At 44.0% G+C, this 24,196-nt stretch overlaps 1 protein-coding gene across 1 annotated transcript in view; it reads right to left on the bottom strand.

Moving 5' to 3' along the window:
• LOC122810226 (AFG3-like protein 1) overlaps nt 1–24,196 on the bottom strand; it is a 1,103,851-nt gene that overhangs the window by 988,776 nt on the left and 90,879 nt on the right. Inside the window, exon 3 of the mRNA XM_044081735.1 lies at nt 3,342–3,398. Coding sequence (XP_043937670.1) covers nt 3,342–3,398 — 57 coding nt within the window. The remainder of the gene's footprint in view (nt 1–3,341; nt 3,399–24,196) is intronic.

Genomic DNA, 24,196 nt, shown 5'->3' with positions numbered 1-24,196 from the left:
GGTCAAGATTTCTCTTGAACAAGGCCAGCGAGGTGCTCTGCCTCACATATACCGGGATTTTATTCCACAGCATAGGGAGTCTTTGGGTGATGAATCTATCCCTCCAGCACGTCCTATTAATAGCTGTGTCGAGGTTTAAGTCTCCGCCCTTGTGGCTCTGACGGATCTAGATTTTTGAGGTGAAGCATATTCATCAAATCTGGGTTTGACATGGCCTTGTATGTTAGGCAAAGGTCACCTCTGAGCAAGCGGTGGCGACTGAATAGAGCTGGAGTTCTTTCAGTCGGGCAGCATAGGACAGATGTTTGAGACCCTTTATCCTTTTGGTGAGGAACTTTTGTGGCCTCTCCAGCTGCTGCAAGTGTCGGGTCAGATACATTCGAATGGGGCATTGTACTCAATCATTGGTCTGATGAGTGATGAGTATAGGAGACTATGACCTCCTTGATCTAGATGAGAATCCCTTCATGATAAGGTGGGCAATGTAGAAGGTCTTCCTAACTACTTTAGCTACATGGGTGTCGAATGACAGACTACTATCAACCTGGGTCCCCAGGTCCCTGATAACTTCTTCTGTGCTCAGTGGATTGCCACCTATTTGGTAGCTAGGGGTAACCTTGTTTTTCCCGAAGGGTATGACTATGCATTTTTTGGTATTTAACTTTAGGCCATGGCTCTGGCACCAGTTATCCGTTTCTGTGAGACCCTTCTGAAGGAAAGGCTGTTGGTATTATTCTGTCAAGTCACACTGAAAACAAGTTATATGCAAAATATGTATATGTGCTCACCAAAGTAGTCCATCTCTCAAGACCACTTACCAGGGCGGTAGATCTTTGCGCTTTCTTTTGAAGGATATTTTTTATGACAGCAGCTACGGGTCAGCTATGGCAGCCTTACTCCACTCATCCTTATGAGGGCAGAAGACCTTGCTTGGTCTAAGGACAGGTGTTACTACATCTGTTTCTTGCAAAGTTTCTTGTGTGACAAACAAAACCATGCAGTTGGAAGGGGAATCAGTCAAGTGGTGGATGGAGCAGGAAGCCTCTGGCAGTATCTATTCTGAGGCCACTGGGTCAGTAGGCTGTGCATCCCCCGACACATTAACCCTAAAATCTCCCCAAATTTGTAACTGCCATGTGGTAATGACTATGGAAGCATTCCCTTCTACATCAATGAAGGGACTGTGGACTTTGTACAGGAGTCCAGATACTTCTTTTTGAACTTCACCCTAGAACCAATGAGAGAGCCTCACCAGAGTGCAAGGAAGGCTAATCAGACTACCTAATTTCTACCAAAGGAGAGTCTCTGTCCCTTGGACCCTCTGGGACAAGGAAAATGGGGCCAAGGCATCAGACAGGGGAAAGATCTGATGCCTGCTCTAGGATAATATAGCTGCCGACTCCAAAGGAGAATCTGCCCTACAGAAGTTTGCTTCCACAGCATCTCTAAACTCTTGGTCATCAAATGTAAAACTAACACTTCCTCATTCTATCTGGGCTTTAAATACATGCAGTCTAATCTGTCTAAGTAAGCAAAGTGAAAGTGTTTTAAGCATGTAGGTTAAACTACTAACATCTAATGCAACTGAAATTAGAAATTTATGGTGTGCTCCCAACACCAAAACTATGCATATTTTTCTGATATGCTGTCATTGTGTTAAACATCAGTAAATTAGATGTTCTCATCTAAACCTAAAAAACATATGCCTATGCAAATTACATTATGCTCTGCAAGCATATAAATACTACTACTCTATTTTGCTTATGTTCCTTTTTGTGCTAACTGTGGCCCACGTTCTGGATGAAAAGGTCTTTCAAACCATTAATTTACATGACTGAAAAATAATCATGTCTCGGAAGTACCATGGCATTTCATTTAACATCTCAGTGAAGCAATTTTTACAAACTGTACAAAAAGAAAATACATAAAATCATGTACATATGCACATATCACAAAACAAAGGCACCAAGAAGGCTACAAACAACTAAGCTCTCTGTTTTGCATATTTTCCTACATTTCTTAGATAAGGGCACAGCACATATTAGAATATCAAAACCTTTATTTACCCAGCCTCCACTGCACAGAGGGGGGAACACTGACTGTGATCAACCAACCTGGGTGGATTAGATTCCCTGTCACTGGAGTTGCCATGCATGGAGGGGAAGGAATGAAGATGTGTGATCCACTCACCTCTCCCAAAGGGTGGGAGGGGTTCCATTCACTAGCTGGACAAACTAGGTAGTGTGATCTCCCTGATGGAATCAGAAAAAAACCACCACTTGCGCTGTAAGAGGAGGAACAGGACTACCCGGAGGGAATGCCCTTTGCAGTAGTGAGAATGCCCTCTGTGGATGGACCACTGCACCTACCCAAATGCATGTCTGGTAGGGTCAGAGAGAACACAGAAAAGGAAATGCAAACCACTACTGACGACTGTCTAGGTGATGGCCCTTCTGTGTGAAATCTTGCTCAAGTGATGGCTTGATTAGCCAGGAGGCAGACAATGGTCAAAAGACAGCAAAGGCAAAGTGTCTCATAAAAAAATATATTTTATATATATATATATATATAAATAAAAACATTTATCTTCAGCATCTTTTTTCATACAAGACAAACATGCTTCTCAGAATGCAGCACTACAGAACTAAAACAGCAATATCAAAATGTTCCAAGAAGTGGACGACTCTGTGGCACTTGAGTCTAAAGCCCAGACTATGAGTCACATGAACCAACATCACTCAATGAACTGGACACTGAAGTAACTGGTTAAGGAGGGTGGAAGTGACAGACTCACTGATCCTGGGGGAAGAGGGACGCAAGGCCTGCTGCTGCTGCTGTACCGACACCCAGCAAAGGCTGGCTGCATCTGTTTGAGACCAGCATGCATGCCATGACAGGGACATGCAAGACCATTAGTCAGACATGACTGAAAGCATTTGTGTTCTGGCAGCTGTTATCGAGACACTGCCAGCCCAGCAGCTGCCAGTTTATAATGCAAATGCCCTTTGTGACTTCCTGAAGAAAATGCACAAAGACTTTTGGTATCTGCACATGCCAGTGGAAAATTAATTAGTGGAGATTCTTTTCCCTCTTCGGTGTGTGATGGAGAATGAATGAGGAGAGACAGGAATGGAATTGGAGGTCAGCAGGTAGGGAGAAAAGGCATATTACAGTATTACAAAAAGCAAAAACAAACACAGAAAGCAGTGCAAACCAGCTACTGACTATATATGGGACTACATCAATGCAAAAGGTGCACGGCTCCAAAATGAAAAAGGGACCAAGGAGTACACTCTTGGCACAAGTCCATATATGTATATTTAGAGAGACCTAGAACTCACCATCTGATCTCTTTGAGTCTGGAGTGTTACTGCTGTTTTGGAAATACTTATCGAATCCTGCAAGACAATGAAAATAAATGATTTTTTGAAACTTTATGGAACATGACAAAGTCTCTTTAATGATGCAATAAACAGTGGCCCTCTTCTTAATCATTAACTGCACATTACACATGTTTTACGACATTATGACACATTCTTTACTTCATCCTGCAGAGACTGGCTCCTGCCACCTACAGTCTTCTTCTCTCACAGTAGAATATGCTCTTTTACAGACATGCCTTTTTACCATGTTCATCTCCACTTGCTCCAATGCTCAGACTAAAACTGACACCCTCCCCTTTAGCAGATTCGCCCCATTTTTCTCAGAACCTGTACCAGAGTTTTACTTTCAAATTGCAGGAGTACAACACCGGACCTACATGGGAAAAAATTACCAGCTCATGGAAGACCAGAACCAGAAGTAATGTAAGTACTGTATCCACTGCGGTGGTGGTGCTGCGGTGGCGTTGTCGCCTTACAGTAAGATGTTGTCCTGTTCGATTCTCAGCTAAAGCGTCTTGTGTGTGGAGACATGCGTGAATGGGTGTACCTTCATTGAAGGGTGTGCGTCAGAGCTAGCAACTCGGCACATAAAAATCTACTGCCAATCATTAGCGGACTGGAGTTCTGCTGTGGTGACCCCTAACCAGGAAAAGCCGAAAGACACAACAAAAAGTACTGTATCCCCCCCTTAATTAACCCACTGATTTGAATATTAAACCTAGTGGATTTATTTACAGCATCCAGAAAATATGCCACAAGGATTCTACTTCAGAAAGGACACAGTAGGACCATATATCACAATTATGGATCTCAATACTTCCACTCTTATCAAAAATCTTGAAAAATCCGTGTCCAACAAACAGTGAGGTACTTAACATAATAAGACTCTGTGTATCATGAGCAACATGGTTTTAGGCCTCGTCATAATACCTTATTAAGTATTCACCACACTGACAACATTCTTACTAGTCAGTAAGACGGTAGAAAGACAAAGTAAGGTGCTTAAAAATGAATTGCTACATAAAGACAGAGGACAATGGGACTGGAGAGGAGCAGTCAACAGGCCAGTACACAGACTGGGATGAGAAAAAGGTGGGATGGTGCAGAGGACAAAAGAACATTGGCAAACATTGTCAAGATGAGTAGTGGCAACTTGTGTGGAACACATTATGGTGAACAGACAAAATGAGAAAAAAAAAAAAAAAAGGGATAAGGGAATGGAAGCCAATGCAAATGAACAAGTGTAGGCAGTAATAAGTGAAGAGAGTCAGATGTGGCCATTAGGAGTCAACATGCCAAGAATTACAGCAGAAAAATGGGCAGCGAGGGACCTCCAGCCAGATGGGAAGAACAAAGTATGAAAAGAGCACAACAGTGGAGGTTTGCTAGAAGAGTGTAGGAAGGATGGGAAATGGTCAGGTGCCTCAAAGCCTCAAACAAGACAATCAGAAGGACTCCATTAAGGTGAAACAGGTCTTGGGGCTCAGACCTAGTAAAACACGGGAGAAAATAACTAAGTATATATGAATGTTTTCAAGTTGCAGGAGAGCCTCAGGTTCAGTCATTTTTTAGGACTCCTGGCACTAGGCAGAGCCACATTTGCATGTTCCAAATTAACTAGGTTGGAATGTTCATCAGACAAACTGCCTAAAGAAAGTGATATGGTGGTATCAAAGACTTCAGCCATATGAGAAAGTCTTGGTGGGAGCTGCAGACAATGCTTAGCAAAGAGGATTCTCAGCATCATTCTGTGTGATGGCAAAATACCTCTCAAAACCAGCGTGTTGTCTGTCACAGACGTGCATTGCAAAAGCTCGATCATATAGGTCCACAGACCCTTCTATGTACAGTGTGTGTAAGGTCATTCACCCCCCCCCCACACACACACACACACACACACAGACCACTAACAGGTCACAATAACTGTCAGGATAGAGGGATACAAGAGCCCTTATGTCGCTGATCCTGGCTCCAGAAAGACATCAAAAATGTCACTCCATTCTTATTCAGCCTGTTGAGCATGGCATCTGTATGCCCGAGAATAAAGTCACCTATTACAAAAACACTGCTGTGTTTAGATGTAGTCTCAGTGGTCCATGAGGGCTTGACATCTGCATCCTTCAGACTCAGAGGTACATGCACTGGTTATGGATTTGAAGGGTGAAGACGGGAGTTTTGCTGTGTGAACTAATGTCTCAGGTTTCTTAGCCCTTGACCTAGAAGGCTTAGGCAGTATTCAACTAAACTAGCTTATTCTTGGGGCCAATAATTTATCTGGACTGCAGGCTGCAGATTACCTTCCCTAGCAAGGATTTATGTCAGAGTATAGGCAAAGAGAAAAACATGGGGGAAATTCTAAGCGAAAGACCAGCACTGGTAGAGTATTTAGTAGAATCTAGAACAAAAGCTGCTGTTAAAAAAGGAATAATTAGTAGCGCATACAAAACACTGTATTACAACTATAAGAATCAGTCAGAGGAGGTTAGAAAGGACTGGAAAGAAATACTAGATAAGCAATTCAAAAAAACAATGGTGAATATATGTATATGAATGTCTCCCAAATATGGAACAAAGTCTAGAAGACTTAGGATCTTTGCTTGGAAGTGCTTACATAAGTATTTTTATACCCCAAGTTAACTCCAAAGAATTTTTCCTCCGGTAGAGAGCAAATCTTGGAGGTATGATGGGGAAGAAAGAGGTAATTGGGAACATATTTTCTGCGAGTGTTATGAACTAAGGAAATAATTTTTTTTTTTTTTTTAAACTATGATGAATTGCCTAGACACAGTAAGGCCTTGCAGAGCCTAATTACGGTGGCTGCCAAAAAAGCAATTACTTGAAAATGTCAATCAAAGTCTAAACTGACTGTATTAGCAGTAGTGAATATAGTAACAGAAGACAAAACAACTGGAATTGGGATGTTTGGAAAGGGCCATGAGCAAATTATACAGAAAAAAGGGAACTGTAGGAATAATACAGAAAAAAGGGAACTGTAGGAATAATACATACAGAAGAGGAACGAGGTTTAAAAGAAGGCAGGATTTGAACAAACTATGTTATGTCTGAATGAATGACTGGAAGATAAGCAATGTATAATGTCTGCAACTAAAATTATGTCAAGATTTGTTTTCATTTATATAAATGTATAATTGCCTGTGTCATATGTGATAATTATAAAACTGTTGCTTGTTAAAAAAAATTATTTTGGTTGAAAAAAATATGCCTGACTTATTTGCAAGACTAGGTACACTAAAAAAGTTGTCACTGCCTGTAGATTACTATGCATTTCCATAACTTCTAGTCTCTCCTTCTTCCTCACAGATCTTTAGCTGAAATAAAATCATTTTTTAATCCCTACACTTAATGTCATCATGTCTCTACTCATCATCCATCCTCAACCACTTTTTCCCCAATTTTTTGCACTTCAGGTCAGGGTGGAGATCACATCAACAGTGAATCTCAACCCAATGTTCACACCGCTGGATGGCTAGCCCTAGGGTACTGCTAAACCAAATTATGCATGGCTACACAGTTTACCACTGTAATCTTTGTTTTAGCTTCCATTTATTTTACAACTCAAAAAGGACTCAACGGTCTTACAAATGTTCCACAACACCAAAATGTCCTATTTTTGGATTTATCAAGTACAAAAGAATATCATATGCAAATTAAGCTATTTTTTTTCTTGAATACCATACCAGTTGTATCTCTAAATTTGTAAATCATGCATTTTCTTTGTCAACAGCTCTAAATATAAAACAAACAGTGGAGAAAGATGATATACTACCTGGTTCCTCTGTTACAGCTTATCAGAGAGGAACCTTCCCACCTTCATGCGTACCAACCTTCGTATATTCCTTGTTAAGGCTATTAATCTGTCAGGGAATGCAAACACTGCCATTGCCCTACTCATAAAACCTGACTATCGAAGGCTTTTTCTGCATCAAGACCCAGGAAATATAGCTGCATCTTCTTACTATGCTTTCCCAACTGATCATCACTGTTCTATCAATGCTGTCAAATGTTTGCCCCCCCCCCCCACCTCAACAAAACCACAACTATTAGTACCCATCAACTTTCCCAACATCTCTGTCATTCCTTTAGCTACTATTACAAATAAACACTTTATAATTATGGTTTAAAATTAACATGGATCTATATGAAGCCAGACATGAAGGGTCTTTACCCACTTTGTGTAAAGCAACTTCCTTCCAAGATACTGATACATTCTTCTAGCAAGACAATGTGATGTGATCAGGTCTTTATCCTTTGACCAGTCCTCCTCAGTCCATAAAACTCAAGATCATACCATGTCTCACATGGCACAAAATAAACAGGACACACATGCACTCACACCTTAGTACTAGGGTATCAAAATAAGCAGTTAATGTTCTATTATTGGCCTTGACGGTCTCATCACAACCATCAACACTAAGCTCCTACGGACAGCCAGTCCAGAATCACCAAGCTAAGGCTCCTTAAACCACTGGAGTAGTCAGGGATGTCACCTAGGATATCATTCAGGATAAGTTAACAACAAAATGAACAAGGCATGATCCAACTAAGTGACAACTTCTACCACAAGATCAATGAATGTAACAACCAACTGTGTCACTAAGTGCAATTCAGGTCCATATCTGTGGATAAGAAAAGTAACAAAATGAGCAAACTCAAATTTTTTAATTCACAGAAATTCTTTTACAAGCACCACAGACTGCACCTCTATTCTAACGTTAAAGTCACTCAGACTTACCCATCAATATCAATGAGACAAAAAGCCACCTAACTCCTAAACGAACATCCTCACAATATCAGTAAATGAAGAGGCAACCACAGTTTGCTCCTGCAACCAGGATAGTCAAAGGATTGTAGCTGCAACCTTGGCATTTCTACTGCTGAACAATGAAAGCTGACAATCATCCCCAGCCTAATTAGAAGTTATGTACTTACCATAACGTTCCATCTGAGTAGGTGTATTCATTTGTCTGCAACCTGTGGGTTATGGATCCGATATCGGATCCGAACCGGCATGGTTTTCCAGCTATGGATCCGAACTCTCAGCTCCTCACCTCACCCATAATGCCCTGCTCTCCCTACATGACCTCAGATCGAGTTTACCATCAATCAACATACCCTAGAAAGGGTAACACGTACTATGCAGGAAACTGACAAGGCCAGGGGGATAGGAGGGCGGGATGGTTGCAGACAAATGAATACACCTACTCAGATGGAACGTTATGGTAAGTACATAACTTCTAAATCTGAAGTAGGAGATTCATTTGTCTGCAACCTGTGGGACAGAGTCCCCAGCTACCTGAATCTTGGGCGGCCGTCATGGAAGGATATTCCGGAGCACCGCGAAGCCAAAGGATGCTCTACCTCTAAATGTAATATCCAACTTGTAGTGGGAAATAAAGGTATGGGATGAAGCCCAAGTGGCTGCTGAACAAATATCATCCAGAGGAATCCTAGCTTTAAAGGCCGCTGAGGTAGAAACTGACCGGGTTGAATGGGCATGTACTCCCTCCGGTGCGGGCCTCCCAGAAGCTTGATAAGCCAATAAGATGCATTGCGAAATCCAGCGTGATAAGGAGACTTTGGAAATTGGTTTACCCAAATTGAATTTAGCAAAGGAAATAAACAACTGGTCGGATTGCCTATGACCCGCTGTCCTGTTCAGATAAAAACGAAGCTGCCTGTGAACATCTAAGGAATGTAGCTTGTATTCACCTTTGTTTTGATATTTAGGAAAGAAAACAGGGAGGTTAATGGATTGATTAATATTTGCTTCTGAAGCTACCTTAGGAAGAAAGGACGGGTTGGTCCTGAGGTATACACGGTCCGAATGAAAGACCAAGTAAGGAGGCTTGATGGACAAGGCTTGAAGTTCCGAAACTCTCTTGGCCGAAGTAATGGCTACTAAAAAGGCCGTCTTGAGAGATAAAAATTTCAGATCTACCGTGGCCGCAGGTTCGAAGGGGGGAGCGGTCAAGGCCTGAAGAACCAAAGAAAGGTTCCATGGAGGAACCGCTTGCTTTAAAGGGGGTCTAAGAAGAAAAGTACCTTTCAGGAAGATTTTACACAATTTGGCAGACATCAGTGGACTGGAGTCATAACCAATATGATAGTGAGAAATTGCCGCAAGTTGTACTTTGACCGTGGAACTGCTGGCACCATCATTAAAAAGAGTGGTTAGGAAGTCAAGGACCAGAGGAAGGGGAACTGTGAAGGGGTCTAGACCTTGCCGCTCCGCCCAAATGGAGAACAGTTTCCACTTGCTGCGATAAACTTTCCTGGTAGATGGTTTATGAGCCGCTACCAGGATGGCCTTAACGGGAGACGAAATACCGGGAGTCCTGATCAGGAGTAGAACTGGAGCAGCCAAGCAGTTAGCTTCAGGTTGTCCAGATTCGGGGTTGATAGATGGGACGGGTGAGATATCAGATCCGGAATGGGATCTAGAATCCAAGGTGGATTCACTGAGTGAGACCTTAGGAAAGGGAACCAGATCTGTCGAGGCCAGAATGGGGCAATGAGAATCATTCTGCACCCCAACCGAGAAGCTTTCTGAAGAACTTGGAGCATCAGAGGCAAAGGAAGGTAAGCGTAAAGAAGACCGGGGGGCCAAGCATGCACCAGAGCGTCTCTTGGGGTATCTCCAGGAGGAGGGATTAGAGCGAAACAACTGTCGCACTTGGTATTTGAGGGAGATACAAAAAGATCGCAACAAGGAGTTCCCCACCGTGCTAAGATGCGTTTCGCTACTTGAGCATTGAGAGACCACTCGTAAGGGGAGAGAATGGTGTGACTGAGCTTGTTCTCAAGGATGTTGGACCGACCCGGAATATGCGTTGCGATGAGAAAGCGGTTGGTGGGGATTGCCCATTCCCACACTCTCATGGCTTCTCGACAAAGAGGGTAAGACCTGGTTCCCCCCTGTTTGTTGATGTACCAGACGACAGACATGTTGTCCAACTGAATCGCAATAGTTCCCAAGGGAAGAGAGGCCTGTAGTGCTTGCAACGCTAAGAGCACTGCTCTCATCTCTAGAACATTGATATGCAGTAAGGTCTCTGAATCGTTCCACGTGCCTTGGACCGTCCGGCCTGCAAAATGCCCCCCCACCCGAGGTGGGAGGCATCCGTGGTCACCGTGGCGAGAGGGGGAGAAGCACAAAAGGGGCGGCCTCTGTGGAGATCTTGGGAGTGGAGCCACCACAAGAGGGACCGCTTGCAAGCCTTGCTGATCGCAATGGGATGATGCATAGGAAGAGCAAGATAAGACCACTGAACTAGGAATGTCCATTGAAGGACTCGCATATTGAGCCTGGCGAGAGGTAGAGAGGTAGAAGAGCTATCGCTGCTGCCATGGACCCTAGAGCCCTCAGGACCAATTCCGCCTGAACTGAGCTGGAGTGGAGGATGGCCCGCACCTGGAGCTGTAGATTCTGAACTCTGTCCGCAGTGAGGAAGGCTCTTAACTGTCTCGTGTCTAACCTGGCACCTATAAAATCTATGAACTGCGTAGGGGCTAGGTTGGATTTTTTTGCATTTATCGTGATGCCCAGGCAGGGAGCTAGATGGAGAAAGGAGTCTCGCGCCAATAACAGTAGATGCCTTGTTGGGGCGGTAAGGAGCCAGTCGTCCAGGTATGGGAAGACCTGTACCCCCTGAAGCCTCAGGTGGGCCGCTACCACTGCTAATACTTTGGTGAACACCCTGGGGGCTGTAGTGAGACCAAAGGGAAGGACTCTGAATTGGTAGTGACTGGCTCCCAGCCGGAAGCGAAGAAACCTCCTGGAGCGTCTGTCCATTAGAATGTGGTAGTACGCATCCTTGAGGTCTATAGAGCACATCCAGTGATTTTCTCCCAGAAGGGGGAGAATGGACTGCAAGGTAACCATTCGGAACTTCTCCTTGGGAACTGCCAGGTTTAAGAGTGACAGGTCTAAAATTGGTGTTAGGTCCCCCGTCTTTTTTGGCACTAAAAAGAACCTGGAGTAGAATCCTGATCCAATCAGGTCTGGGGGGACGGGCTGGATGGCTCTTTTCTTCAGCAGATGGCCAATTTCTGCCAAAGCGGCCTCCCACTGACCGGGTGGAACGTCGGGGAGGGACTTTAATTTTGGGGTGTGATGAAATGGAATGAGGTATCCTCTGGATATGATGTGGAGGACCCAGCGGTCTGATGTTATGGACTCCCATGCCGCTAGGTGCTCCGAGAAACGCCCCCCGACTGCCTCCAGAGTGGAGCAGCCGGGCAACCCTTCAGGGCTGCTGCGCGGGCCGTTCAGAGAAAGGTTCTCTGGACCCGAAGTTCCTGGGAGCCCCTCTGCCCCTAGGGCGGCGTCCTCCCTGTCCTCCTCTTCCACGGAAGGACTGGTTGTCCAGAGCGGGTTGGGGCTGCTGCGACTTCTGGAACCACATCTTCTTGGCCCTTTTGGTTCCTAGAATAGGACCTCTGGGGCACAGAGAAGCGGATTCCGACGGCAGACAGCGTCTTCCCGTCCTTCTCGCTCTGGGTCAAAGTATCGCGAACAGTTTTGCCAAAAAGGGCAGAACCATCAAGGGGCGTCGCGAATGACGCCTTGAAGGGCTCCGTGAAATCGCAATGGCGGAGCCAGGCCTGTCGTCTAGTAACTAGGCCTACCCCTGCGGCTCTAGCGGCTCCCTCCATAGCATGGGACAGTAACCGCATAGAGGTATTAGTCACGGACCTGAGAGTGGCCATACGGGTGGAGTGCAACAGTTTGTCCTCCTCCGACATGGACTCTGGGGGGGATGCAGCGTATTCCTTGATAAGATCGCGCTGCATCCTAATCACATGTGCCAAGTAGTTGAGCGCCCTCACTGAAAAGGTCGCTCAACTAAACATTCGCTTCCCCAAGCGGTCCATCATCCGAGACTCCTTGCTCGGGGGATGGACTGAGGGACTCTCCTGGGCGAGTTCCCTCTTGGTGGCTGCCGCTGTCAACATGGCATCTACCGGAGGCCCCTTGCTCCAGTGGGCACGGTCTGCCTGGGGACTAAGGATGCGGTCTGGCCTTTTGGGGATTGGCTCCACTGTGTCCGGTTCCTTCCACGCCCTGGTGGTAATTAGGTCCAACAGGGGGTCGGCAGGAGGGGACACCCAAGAGGTAGACGGGCCCGCTTCAAATGCCTCCAAGAACACGGACTCGTCCAAGGAAGACTTGGGGGCAGACCCCCCCCCTTATGCGAAGCATTTCCATGATGTCTCCAAAGGAGACATCCTCGGGGGGTGATCTTGGGGAGCCTTCCCCTTCCTCCAAATCCGTGTCTTCTGTGAGAGACTCGGGGGAGTCTATGTGCCTCCTTTTACACGTATGCTTGCGAGGTGCATCCTCAGGGGGGCTGTCCGAGGACCCCTCGCAAGCGGTGTCCTGTTCCAATGGAACAACTTGGGGCAATGGAGCGAGCTGTCCCAGTGGCCGGATGGTGGAAGCCTGGCCCAGTGCAGATGGAGCGCGGGAAGGAGCCGAAGCAAGTGCCGGGGGTCCGGAAACCCTCAACAGGGCCCTCTCCACTACATCAAAAGCCGAGGGGGAGCCAACCTCGACCAAAGGATCCGATAATCGGCTCCCCCTCGGATCCGAAGAGTGGATCGGAGCCGGCCCCGAGGCATTCGGATCCGAGGGGGCAATGCGCTCCGACACAGACGGCGCCGAAGGAACACTGATCCCCCCAGATCCGAAGCTCGGATTCAGGCTCAGAGAGGTCGGATCCGAAGCACTCGAGGGCAGGGTCGGATCCGAAGTACCTAGTACTATCGGCGCCGACCCACCCCCCCGGCTCCGAAGCTGCTCAGCTGCAATCGCTCCGAACCCGGGTAGTGGGTCGGAGAAGGAGCTATAGGTTTGAAAAAAGGGGTCGAGCTCCCCCCCAGAGGGGGGGGAGGCAGGAGCACTCCCATCTGCATCTGGGCCTGGATGAACCTTCTCATCATCCAGTCCAGATCAGCGTCAGATAAACTATATGTGGATCTCGACGAGGCTACCGAGGTAGGCCTTGAGTGCCTCCTCGATAGCCTCGACGGAGATCGGGTCTCCTCCTCCTCAGGTCCCGGTGAGAAGCACACTGGAGACCGGAGCCGAGGAGGGAGAACCGTAGACAGGAGGCCGGAGGAGAAGCCGCTGGCAGGCGGGCCGAAACAGAGGTCTCGGCCCGCCGCTTATGGTGCTTCTCTCTCCGGTCCTTTTTTCTTGCTTCCCTCTCCTCCAAACCACTAGAGGGAGGTTGAGTCCCAGGTGGAGGAGGGGGAGCAGGAGAGGAGGGAACCATAGACACGGTACCCCCTGAAGGAGCGGTAGCCGAAGCCGTGTCCGGGGGCAAAAGTCCCGCCAGGACCAGCTTCGACCTCCGCTCCTTCAATGCCCTGGGGTTGAACCCTGCACAAATGGAACATCCAGAAGTGAGGTGTTCAACCCCAAGGCATCGAACGCACCGAGTGTGGCCATCAGCAGGAGAAAGCTTATGGCCACACTCGGAGCACTTCGAAAAGAAAGCCTTAGGGGCTTCAGGCATACTAAGGTTCTTTTTTTTTTTTTTTTAATATAATAAGTGCTAACTAGCCAAAAGAAAAACACAGGCCCAAACACACACTACGCACCAGCGAGGGGAGGGATAAATAAAAGTTATAAAAAGTTATTAAAAACTCTAAATTTTAAACTTTAAGGATAGGGAACCTAACACTTTCACACAAAACTGACTAAAATTTTGATTTTTAACACTAGTAAAGATAAGAATAAACACTTGGCTGAAGAGCTCTAAAATCCAGTCTGGTCACCAGCGCGGCAAACTAGATCTGAGGTCATGTAGGGAGAGCAGGGCATTATGGGTGAGGGGAGGAGCTGAGAGCTCGGATCCATAGCTGGAAAACCATGCCGGTTCGGATCCGATATCGGATCCATAACCCACAGGTTGCAGACAAATGAATCTCCTACTTCAGATCATGACTTACGCTGATGTAAAAAAGAAAATTCATGGGACATCATCACTGCAAGAGTTGTTACCAAGCCCAAATTCCATATTAAATGTCTGCTCAGTACTCCAAAGCAAGCCACATATAATTTTGGGTTTGTTCTCGATATAACCTGTGCTCAAGTACTTTATAATGGACAAGCTACAGGAAGACAAACTTCACTAAGACAGCTCTGTGGGGGGACAACACAGAATCACAGCATAGCCATCAGTGCCATGTTTTGTCCTGCAACAGAAACATGGCAGAGATACAAGACCATAGCTAGATCTCAAATATCCCAGATACCTACAGTGAGTGCAAGCTCTATAACTGTTAAAAAATGCACAGCCTCCTGCAAAGGCTATTTATGCCATTCTCAAACTGCCTGAAGGCAAACAGTTGGCCCCAATGACATATAGAAATAAAACCTGCAACTTAACAAAATGAGGTACAGGCATGCCTACCATGCCTCTGACTGATGTAATCTTTAATTTGGATGGTATTTCTGCCTTTGTGTTATGGCCAGACATTAACAGTTGAACACTCAGTAAGGTCCAGCAAGATGGGGGATCGCAGATATACCCCAGGGATTACTTCAGTGTCACTGCTTGACAGAGGCACAGCAAAATAATAGGCATAGTTTTATTCAAACTAAAGGGGTGGCGAAAGCCAAATAACTATGGGCTAGGCTTATAAATGCCCTTGGGCAGATAGCCTAGTATGAACCTATGAACCTATGAACATTAAACCATAGTTAAAACTTGTAATGCAACTTCAACAGCCGTTCACTATAAAAAGGCAAAATATATTACGATTTAATAGCCATAAAATCTGCAGCTAGTAAAGTCTAGTAATGCAAACCAGAACAACACTGCATCTGTACATTAAGGCAGGATCACTTTCCAACCTAAGGTCAAATGAAGCATCCAAAAATAGGGGCACAGCACCATAGTGGAAAATGGATGCCCCACAAAGCACAGCTGCAAAAAAAACTGTGAAACAATAGCAGTAATCCATTCAAACATGCCTAGTAGCTACTGATGCACCTATGAAAAAGCAGAAGTACTGAGTGAATGCTCTGCATCAGTTTTAAACAAAAGCAAGGGGATGATGCCATCCTAGGAGGGGGGACAGCACAGTACGAAACAGGCACCAAGATAAAGAGGGAGGGAGTAGAGAAGGATTTGTCTGCCATAAGGTAAAGATACAGCACAGAAACATCCTTCCCAGGGTCTTAAGGAATTTGGCTGGTATGCTGGACACATACCCACATAAAAATTATCGACAGTGCATAAGTGCCCAATGACTAACGATAACAAATGTAGTAACCTTCCATAACATTAAGTGGAAGGGAAGTCTCAGGAATAAAGGTATGTTGACTTAACAGCAGTGACACAGTGTATCATGGTGGGAATCAATCACCAGATGTCCTGAGAAGCTTAACCTGAACAAAAGACTTTAACACATTTCTCAACACACAGGTCTTGCAGGGATTGACAGGCAAGATTAACACTCTTAAATGGACATCTGGCTACAACAGGCAGCCAAATACAGGTCCTAGAGCAAAGACTAGTAAGACATGTTTGGAATGCCCATTAACCAATGGGTTATTGAGCTCTTTATATGTGAGACAGTTCACCATCCTTCAATCCAATGCAGAAAATATTGCACTGGTCAAAGTAAGGTAAAACAGTATTTTTCATATGGAAATAAGATGTGCTGGCTATTGCCTACATCTAGTCCTTAGTGTCAGCCTTTCATTAACAGCCATGACTATACTGTTAATCCTGGATTTGTTTCCCTGCATACATCACATCAAGCAACGAGTGCCCTCCTGCATTCTTTGTTTCTGTAGCAAGTACGGGTTTTACGGGGTTGGATTGTTAGCCTGAGGCCCAACCTTCCTCAGAGGGTGCATCACACACTTGCAAGCACACACTCACACCTAGGGCCAATTTAGTGTGTCCAATCCACCGACTGCATGTCTTTGGAATGTGGGAGGAAACTGGAGCACCCAGAGGAAACTCACACGAACACAGGGAGGATATGCAGACTCCACATAGATGGCACCCCAACCGAGAATTGAACCAGAGAACTTCTTGCTATGAGCAGACAGCTCTAACCACTACACCACTGCGCCGTCCATATAATACAGAAAACAAATTCTAAATGACTTTTTACATTAAGAAATTAAAAGATACAGCAATGGAATGTTAGGTTTATAAAGAGTGGTATACACTGATGGTTTTGATCATATGAGTTAAGCTTAAGACAATCTCGAGCCATCCAATCAAGGATAGAATCCAAGCTTCAAAGGAGTGAAAGGTTCAAAATGTTTCCACAGGAAAACAAATCAGAGGTATAAGCCAAATATCATCTGCTTACGTCTCAGACAAAATATTTCTCCCACTAATGGCTCAAGTGACAGTATACACAATGTGAACAACAATGGCACCAACACTGAATCTCGAGGCTCTCTGTAAGTCAGTTGACAAGGTCCTAAGGCATTCAAATCAGACATCACTCGCTAATACTGCTCCAACAAGTAAAAGGCAAACCAGTTAAAGATTGCACAAGACAGGCCTAAAAAGCAAATTAAGGGGACCGGTCTCTCAGCTGAGGATGACAATTCAACTCCCAAAGTACACCCACAAAGCAATGAGCGTCCCCCACCCCCCATCCTAGGCTCAAAATTTTTTTTTATTTTTATTTATTTTATTTGCAGTTTGTTTACCAGGATAGTCCATTGGGCCATAAGGAACCCATTTTCAATGGAGTCCTGGGGAGAAAAGCTCCATTACATTAGAAGTACAAAACGTTTCAGAATTAGATAACTTTTACAAATTAAAAAAAAACAATTATCAGACATCAGAAAGAGAATTCATGGTAATAAGTTACAATAAATTAGCCTGTGATACTTTCAATTATAATCAAAAAATAAGAATGCAAATTACATCTGAAGATTATAGGCTGAAGGAGCTTGTTAGAAGATATGTTTAGGTATTAGGATGTTATGTAGGAAGGGAGCTATTAGTAGATTAGGATGTTATGTAGGAAGGGAGCTATTAGTAGATAAGGTAGGTAGTGGGAATATTATAGTAAGATGTTATGTAGGATGAGAGCAAGAGCATTCCCATTGTGAAATTAGGTGTGAGTGAAGAAGAGCTTTAAAGAGAGAGACTATTAGTGGTACGGATAACAGGTGGGACAGAATTCCAGTGACGTGCTAAGCAGAAGGACAGAAGACGTTGCCCGGAGGGTGGGCAGGTTTATATAGCTCGATTAAGTTTTGGAAGTTAGATCGAAGGCATCTGTTTGGATGATGCATTTTGAAGGTAGAGGCAAGGGAGGGACAAAGAGGGGCAAAAAATAATTTTGTGAGCCTGGATAAGTTGAATATAAGTGAGATAATTGGGGAGTTCAAGCCAGTTCAGTTGGTGGAGGGAGGTGCAGTGATGGGAATTGGATCGATGACCTGCTGCAAATTTTGAGATTTTATAGTAACAGGAGGAGAGCTTAGATTTGAGGGATGATTGCAGATTTGTAAAGATAGAGGCACCATACAGGAGGGAAGGGATGAGGAATGTATTGGCAAGAATGAGTCCGGTGGAGGGAGAGATTAAATGGTTGTGGCGATAGAGCATACCTAGTTTCTGGTGCGTTTTTTTAATATTTACTTGAATATGGTTGTTGAACTTCAGTTGGTCATCGATGATGGATTCCTAGCAATTTGGCAGTGGGGACCGTTTCTAGAAGAGTGTTACTTTGGCTGGTGATAGAGAAAGAGTTTTTGTATAGGGTAATGCTTTTAGAGGGTGAGAATATCATTAGTTTGGACTTGGATGTGTTTAGTGCTAGGTGGTTATCTAGCATCCATTGTTCTGTAGAGGAGAAGGCATCTTGGGTTAGTTTTACTAGGGTGAGGTGGAAGTCGCAGAACAGATAATTGTCGAATCATCAGCATATTGGATGAAGTTAGCATGAGGGATAGCATGGTGAAAGTCATTAATGAAGATACTGAATAATAGCGGTCCTAGAATAGAGCCTTGGGGCACAACTGTGGAGGTGTTTAGGAATGGTGAAGTAGCTAATTTCCACTTAACTGCTTGTTGCCTATTTGATAGGTAGCTGGTGAACCAGGTAATAGTGGAGTGGGAAAGATTCAGCTTAGAGAGGTTAGTAAGGAGAAGTTTATGGGAGATAGTGTTGAAGGCTTTAGAGAGGTCCAGGAGGAAGGTGGATACAATATGACCAGTGTCACGGGCTTTGTTTATGGTTTCTAGGAAAGAGAGGAGAGCGGTGGTGGTGCTATGGCCTGGTCAGAATCCATGTTGGGATGGAGTAAGAAGATTATTTATTAGCTAGGGTAAGAGTTGAAGGTGGATGCACTTTTCAAGAAGATTTGAAATAGGGGATAGGATAGCGATGGGACGGAAGTTAAAGATTTCATTATTGTTACCACCTTTATGTAGTGGAATGATATAGGCCTTTTTCCAGAGCTGGGGGACCTGGCTTTCTGAAATAGATCGATTTATCAAGATGCAGATGAGGAAAGCAATGGCTTCTGCAGCTATCTTGAGGAAAGCAATGGCTTCTGCAGCTATCTTGAGGAAGGAGGATGGTATTTCAATCATGAGCATTAGAGCAAGGTTTCAATTTTTGAAGAAGTTTTTTTATGGTAGAGGTGGGAATGGGGTTCAGGGAGAAGGGTGCACGCTGGGAGCTAGAGATGATGGAAGAAGAGGGGATGTGATGAGGTTGTTGTGGGGGAACATGATTGTCTGTGAAGGATGATGTTAGTTTGGAAATAGATTCAAGAATGTGTTGAATTGAGTAGCTAGATCTGAGTCTGGGGCATTTAGGTCAGGGCAAGGGTTTTCTTTTTTGCCTGGGTTAAGATGAGAGGAGATTCCATCCCAGAATTTTTTGGGTTGTTGTTATGGTGGGTTTGAAGAGTGGAAAAATAGGCTTTGCGGTCTGAGTTTATAAGTTGTTTTACTTTGTTTAGAAGTGTTTTGCATTCATTGAAGGAAGTAGTTGTTTTTGTTTTATGGTAGTGTTTCCAAGCTTTTTCATGAAGACGCATGGTGGCTAGGGTATTCTTAGTTATCCAAGGGACAGAGTTACTTTTAGTGCATTTTATTTTCCAGGGAGAGAAGAAGTCTAGCAGGTTTAAGAAGATTTCGTTGAAGTGGGTGACAGCATTTTCCAGGGGTAGTGTTTTGAGTGGGTTCCAGTTAATATTTTTTAGTGCATCGGAGAATGCATTGGGGTTACATTTTTTTAGGTACTGAGAAGAGGTGCATGTGTGAGAATGTTGTAGGAGGGTGGGAAGGTGATCACCTAGAGAGTCTGAAAGGGTGCCACTATTGGAGAAGTAATGGTGGTGGGAAACTAGGATCCAATCTAGGGTACTGCCACATGAGAAGTCTTTGGAAGGTCTGGTTATGGAGGTGATCAGTTGAGTGAAGTTAAAAAGATTTATATTTAGAGAGTTGGTAGGAGATTGTATTGTGTCCCAGTTGGTATTAACATCCCCCAGGATTATAGTTTCATTAGTGATATTGGTTGAGAGCCAGGAGAGAATGCCCTCTAGGACTGATATATTATCTCCAGGAGGGATATAAAGGGTGGCTATACAGATGAACTTGTGTTTGTTTATTTGAAGGAGAGATGGAAGTAATTCAGCACTGGCAAATCTGGGGACAGGTTTAGAGTAAGGGATCACTGAGAGGGATGAGGAGTAGAGAATGGCTACACCACCTCCTTTCTTATGTGCTCTGTCATTTCTGATAATACAGTACTCGGGTGGAGTTAATTCAGAGTTTTTTATGTGTGGTGTTAGCCAAGTTTCAGAGATGGAAAGACTGTCAGGTTTGTTATGGAGAAGCCAGGCATGGAGGTTAGGGATTTTATTGCATATGCTTTGAGTGTTCAATGCTGTGAAGTAGAGGGATCTACTAGCTGAGTGAGGAGGAGGGGATGGGGGAAAAGAGATACGTGAAGGAGAAGGATCTGGGTTTGGGTGTATGTCCCCAGATGTTAGGATAGAGGTAGAATGGAGAATGAGGGTGAAGAGATATTCAGGTTGTTTAGAGTATGGTTTCAGTGTTATATAGGGAGATGAGAAAGGGCACTTGTAGTCTGGAGTAGTGGTTTTGTGGTAGGGTAGGAGTTTATAGGTGAAGAGCATAATGTTACTGAGAGAGTAGAGGCTAGGGGAGATGGAGATAGGAGAGTGTGTGTGCTGAGAAGAATATGATATGGTTGAGTGAAAAGAGGGAGTATGATTGGTGTATAGAGGTATGTAAGATGGTAAAAGTAGAATAAAGGGATAAGAATGAGTATTGGAGATAGGGCTGACACTGGTTTGCTAGGCGTGGTGTATATATGTGGAGGAAGTAGGGGTCAGTTAAACTGGGAAGGTGCTGTGAAAGGATAAGGTGTGGTTGTAATGGAGTGTGAGGGGGTGGAGTAGATGTAAGGTTTGGATTGGAAGGAGTAAAAGTAATTTTGGAGGGAAAGGTAGGTTAATTGGTTAATGCAGGAAGGGGGTGTGGTCTAGTAAGTATAAGAGCAGAGGTGCTGGTGGTGGGTGGGATATGGGGGCAGGGTAGGGGAGCGGAGTGAGCCCGCAGGGTGAATGGAGCAGGATGAGCCAAGGAGAGGATGTTGCCTACCAAAGACAATCAGTGGACTACGGAGTAGGCAGTGAGCATACAAGCCAGGTAAGAGTATACTGAGAGGCAGCTAAGGGCTTATTTAGAGCCAAGAGCCAGGTATGGAGAGAAATCACAGAAAGGCTTAGTGTAGAACACTGGTAGTGCTATGTGGAGGAAAGGACTAAAAACCGGCAAGGTAATACTGCCATCTAGTGTCAAATATAGTAGTTGTAGTAAAGAAAGCAAGAGGAGAAAAAGTTGGGGTTACAGGGGGAAAGAAGACCGCAGCAGGCTGCTAGGGTAGCGCAAGGGGCACTGCACAAGGGTACAAGTACAAACAGTACAGATACAATACTAGATACTTCACATACACTTGTTGGACTTGGGAAGCAGCACGCTAAGCTCAGTAGGTATAGCTTTGTTGTGTTCCATCAGTCTTTATGGCAGAGATGGTGAATCTGAGTGGTTTAGAGGATAAACACCCTGGGGTCAGGGATTCAAGGCTGGGTAAGCTGTAGGGGAGAAAAACATAAGTTGAGTTTAGTGACTGTACTAGAGAGATTAGATATAAGAGAAACAGGAGCTATTAGGTTAGTTGGGCGTAGAGGGAGAGGCTTGAAATAAGAGGATCAGTATAAGAATGTGCGTATGAGAAAGAGAAGGTCAAGTACGTAAGTAAGGAGAGGCAGAAGGGGATAATTTAGCAGGTGGGAAAGGGAAAAGACCAATTAAGGTGGATAGATAAACCACAACTGAGGCAGCAGTAGATTCAGTAGAGGTGAATGCTACAGTGAGACACCTGAGCTTTACAGGAAGAAAATAAGTAAAATACTTGCAGAGTGCATGCTACAATGGCAAAGTACATGCTACAGTGAGAAACCCAAGTTCTACAGGAAGAAAAAAAATATCACACAAAAAATGCTACACAGTCAGGATAAGTGATAGAAAAGCCCATTTTAACCCCTGCCCAAAGGCTCCTCACCCTCTCAAACCTCTTGCATTTATAGGAGACAAATGGCTCCATAAGCAATGCGCCAAAAAGGGTTTTGGAATAAGAGAAAGCCATCAGAGATACAAGTGAAGCCACCTGCCAAGTCCAAAGGAGGCAATAAAGACCTACTTACTCCTCAAATACTACTACAGAAATATGACAATCTCAAATACAAAAAAGACTACATGATTTATCTAATATACTTTAGGGTGTAAAAACAGTAGGACTAATCAGCCATAAATAGGAAAGTCTAGTGATCTTAAGAGACAGCTGAACTCCATCAATAGTTACGCTTCAACCATGTACAGCCAGGAAATACTGGATAAAGGTCTCTGCTACTAAATGGATTAATTCTGGGCAAGCAAAATAGCTCACGCTCAGGTTGCAGCCCAGGGAATACATAGGCATTTTAACAACAAACTATTCTCCCAAAACAATCATAAGCTAGATGGAAAAACAATGTTCTGACCCAACATAAAAGGACTGCACTTTAAAGCAGCTTAAAAACAGGGATCTATGTCAGATGATCGAGTTTTCAGAAACTTGATATTCATACAGAAGAGACCATATGATCGAGTTTCCAAAAACGAACATAAAAACCCATTTTTTTTTTACATTTCTGCAGGGGAAAGTCCATCTGCTCCCCCCACACTCCTTGCAAATCAGCTCCGAGATTGCACTAAGGTGAACAAAAGGGAATGTCCCGATCCGTGCTGTACCGTGATCTCTTTTCAAAAAGGTTTGAGTTTTTAAAACCTCGATCATATGGTCTTGACCATATGGATTTTGAGTTTCTAAAATCTCGATCAACTGATAGGGATTCAAAAACAGATACCCAAAAAGCAACATTCCACTCTTCAGACCAAAGAAAAGCAAAAGGCCCAATCCTGGCTCAAATATTTTTCACCAAAAGAATAAAAAAGTCCACAACATTCATAATCAAAAGACAAACAGAATACAGTCATGCCAACAGTATGCCAGTCTTTCAGATTCCAAAGGTCAACCACAGTGAAACAGAAATAGCCAAGTCAAGAATATCTAACTTCTCAATCCAAATTTACAGCCAAGGATGCAAATTCAGCAGCACAGCCTGGCTACAGCAGCACTCCACAATAATACAGTTTGAATGAGTTAAACAGCAGATGTAGAAAACAGAACCGTTAAGTTAACACTGATATCTCACTCCATAACTGAAAAACAAAAAGATCCTGCCAAATATGCAAGATAAAACACTGACTGACGACTGAAAGATCCAGGAGACCAACAGATTGATCCATGCCCAATTGGCCAATATTATTACTCCTTAATGGGACACTCAACTGTCTAGTTCCCCAAAAAGGAAGATATTCAGCAGTCTCAGACTACAAAAAGGACAAAAAGTTGAAACAGTCAGGAAAAGCAGGTTCTAGATGCAAAAAAACTGCTCATAAACAGCTAGCAGCATATTTCTCTAAAACATAAACCTGTGCCTGATGAAGCTTCAATAACTTCAAAAATGTTTATAGCATTCACACTGCCTCTGTACTCTCAGGAAAAAGTGACAGCCAAAACTAACAACTTTCTGAAGATAAAGCTCTGAACAGAAACAATTTACAACTCCATGCTCGAAAGCAAAAGCCATAAGATCACTAGTACGGACAACAATGGTGACAGTGTGACACTGAACAGAAAAAAAACCTTGAATAAAACTCAGCATGCCAGTTGGCATACAATCACCACTACAACAGTTACTATATTAGCTCTTTAAAGCTTGTCACTTTAGGCTAAATATTTAGCTAGTTTTAGCTATTTTCTGAAGATGTTTTGAGCTAACTGAAAAAAATACCAACACTGGTCCAAGATGGTTGCACATTGAACAGCAGCCTAATTTTGGCTCTCCCAATGTGAAAGCAGAAACTTAGCACAGAAAGCCAGTGGACCTAAATTTCTGGGTAAATTTCAGTAACTGTCTAGTAAGTGCACTGCCTGGATGCCAGGAAGAAAAGAATTATAAAAGATCTGAAAAAAAATTAGCTACAAAAGATGATAAAGAAACACTGACCCCAGACATGACTTCCAGTATCCTAAAGGAAAGTATAAAGCAATTGCATGCAGACCTGATTAAAATAAATGAAACACTGACGGAATATATCAACTCAAACAATAAAAGGCTGGAAAATGGAAAAAGTTTTAAACAGATATTA

The sequence above is a fragment of the Protopterus annectens genome, chromosome 8.part1 (assembly GCF_019279795.1).
Source record: "Protopterus annectens isolate FY-2018-M chromosome 8.part1, PAN1.0, whole genome shotgun sequence".
Classification (NCBI taxonomy): Eukaryota; Metazoa; Chordata; order Ceratodontiformes; family Protopteridae; genus Protopterus; species Protopterus annectens.
The sequence above is the reverse complement of the archived record's forward strand: the minus strand, read 5'-3'. Positions and strand labels throughout refer to the sequence as shown.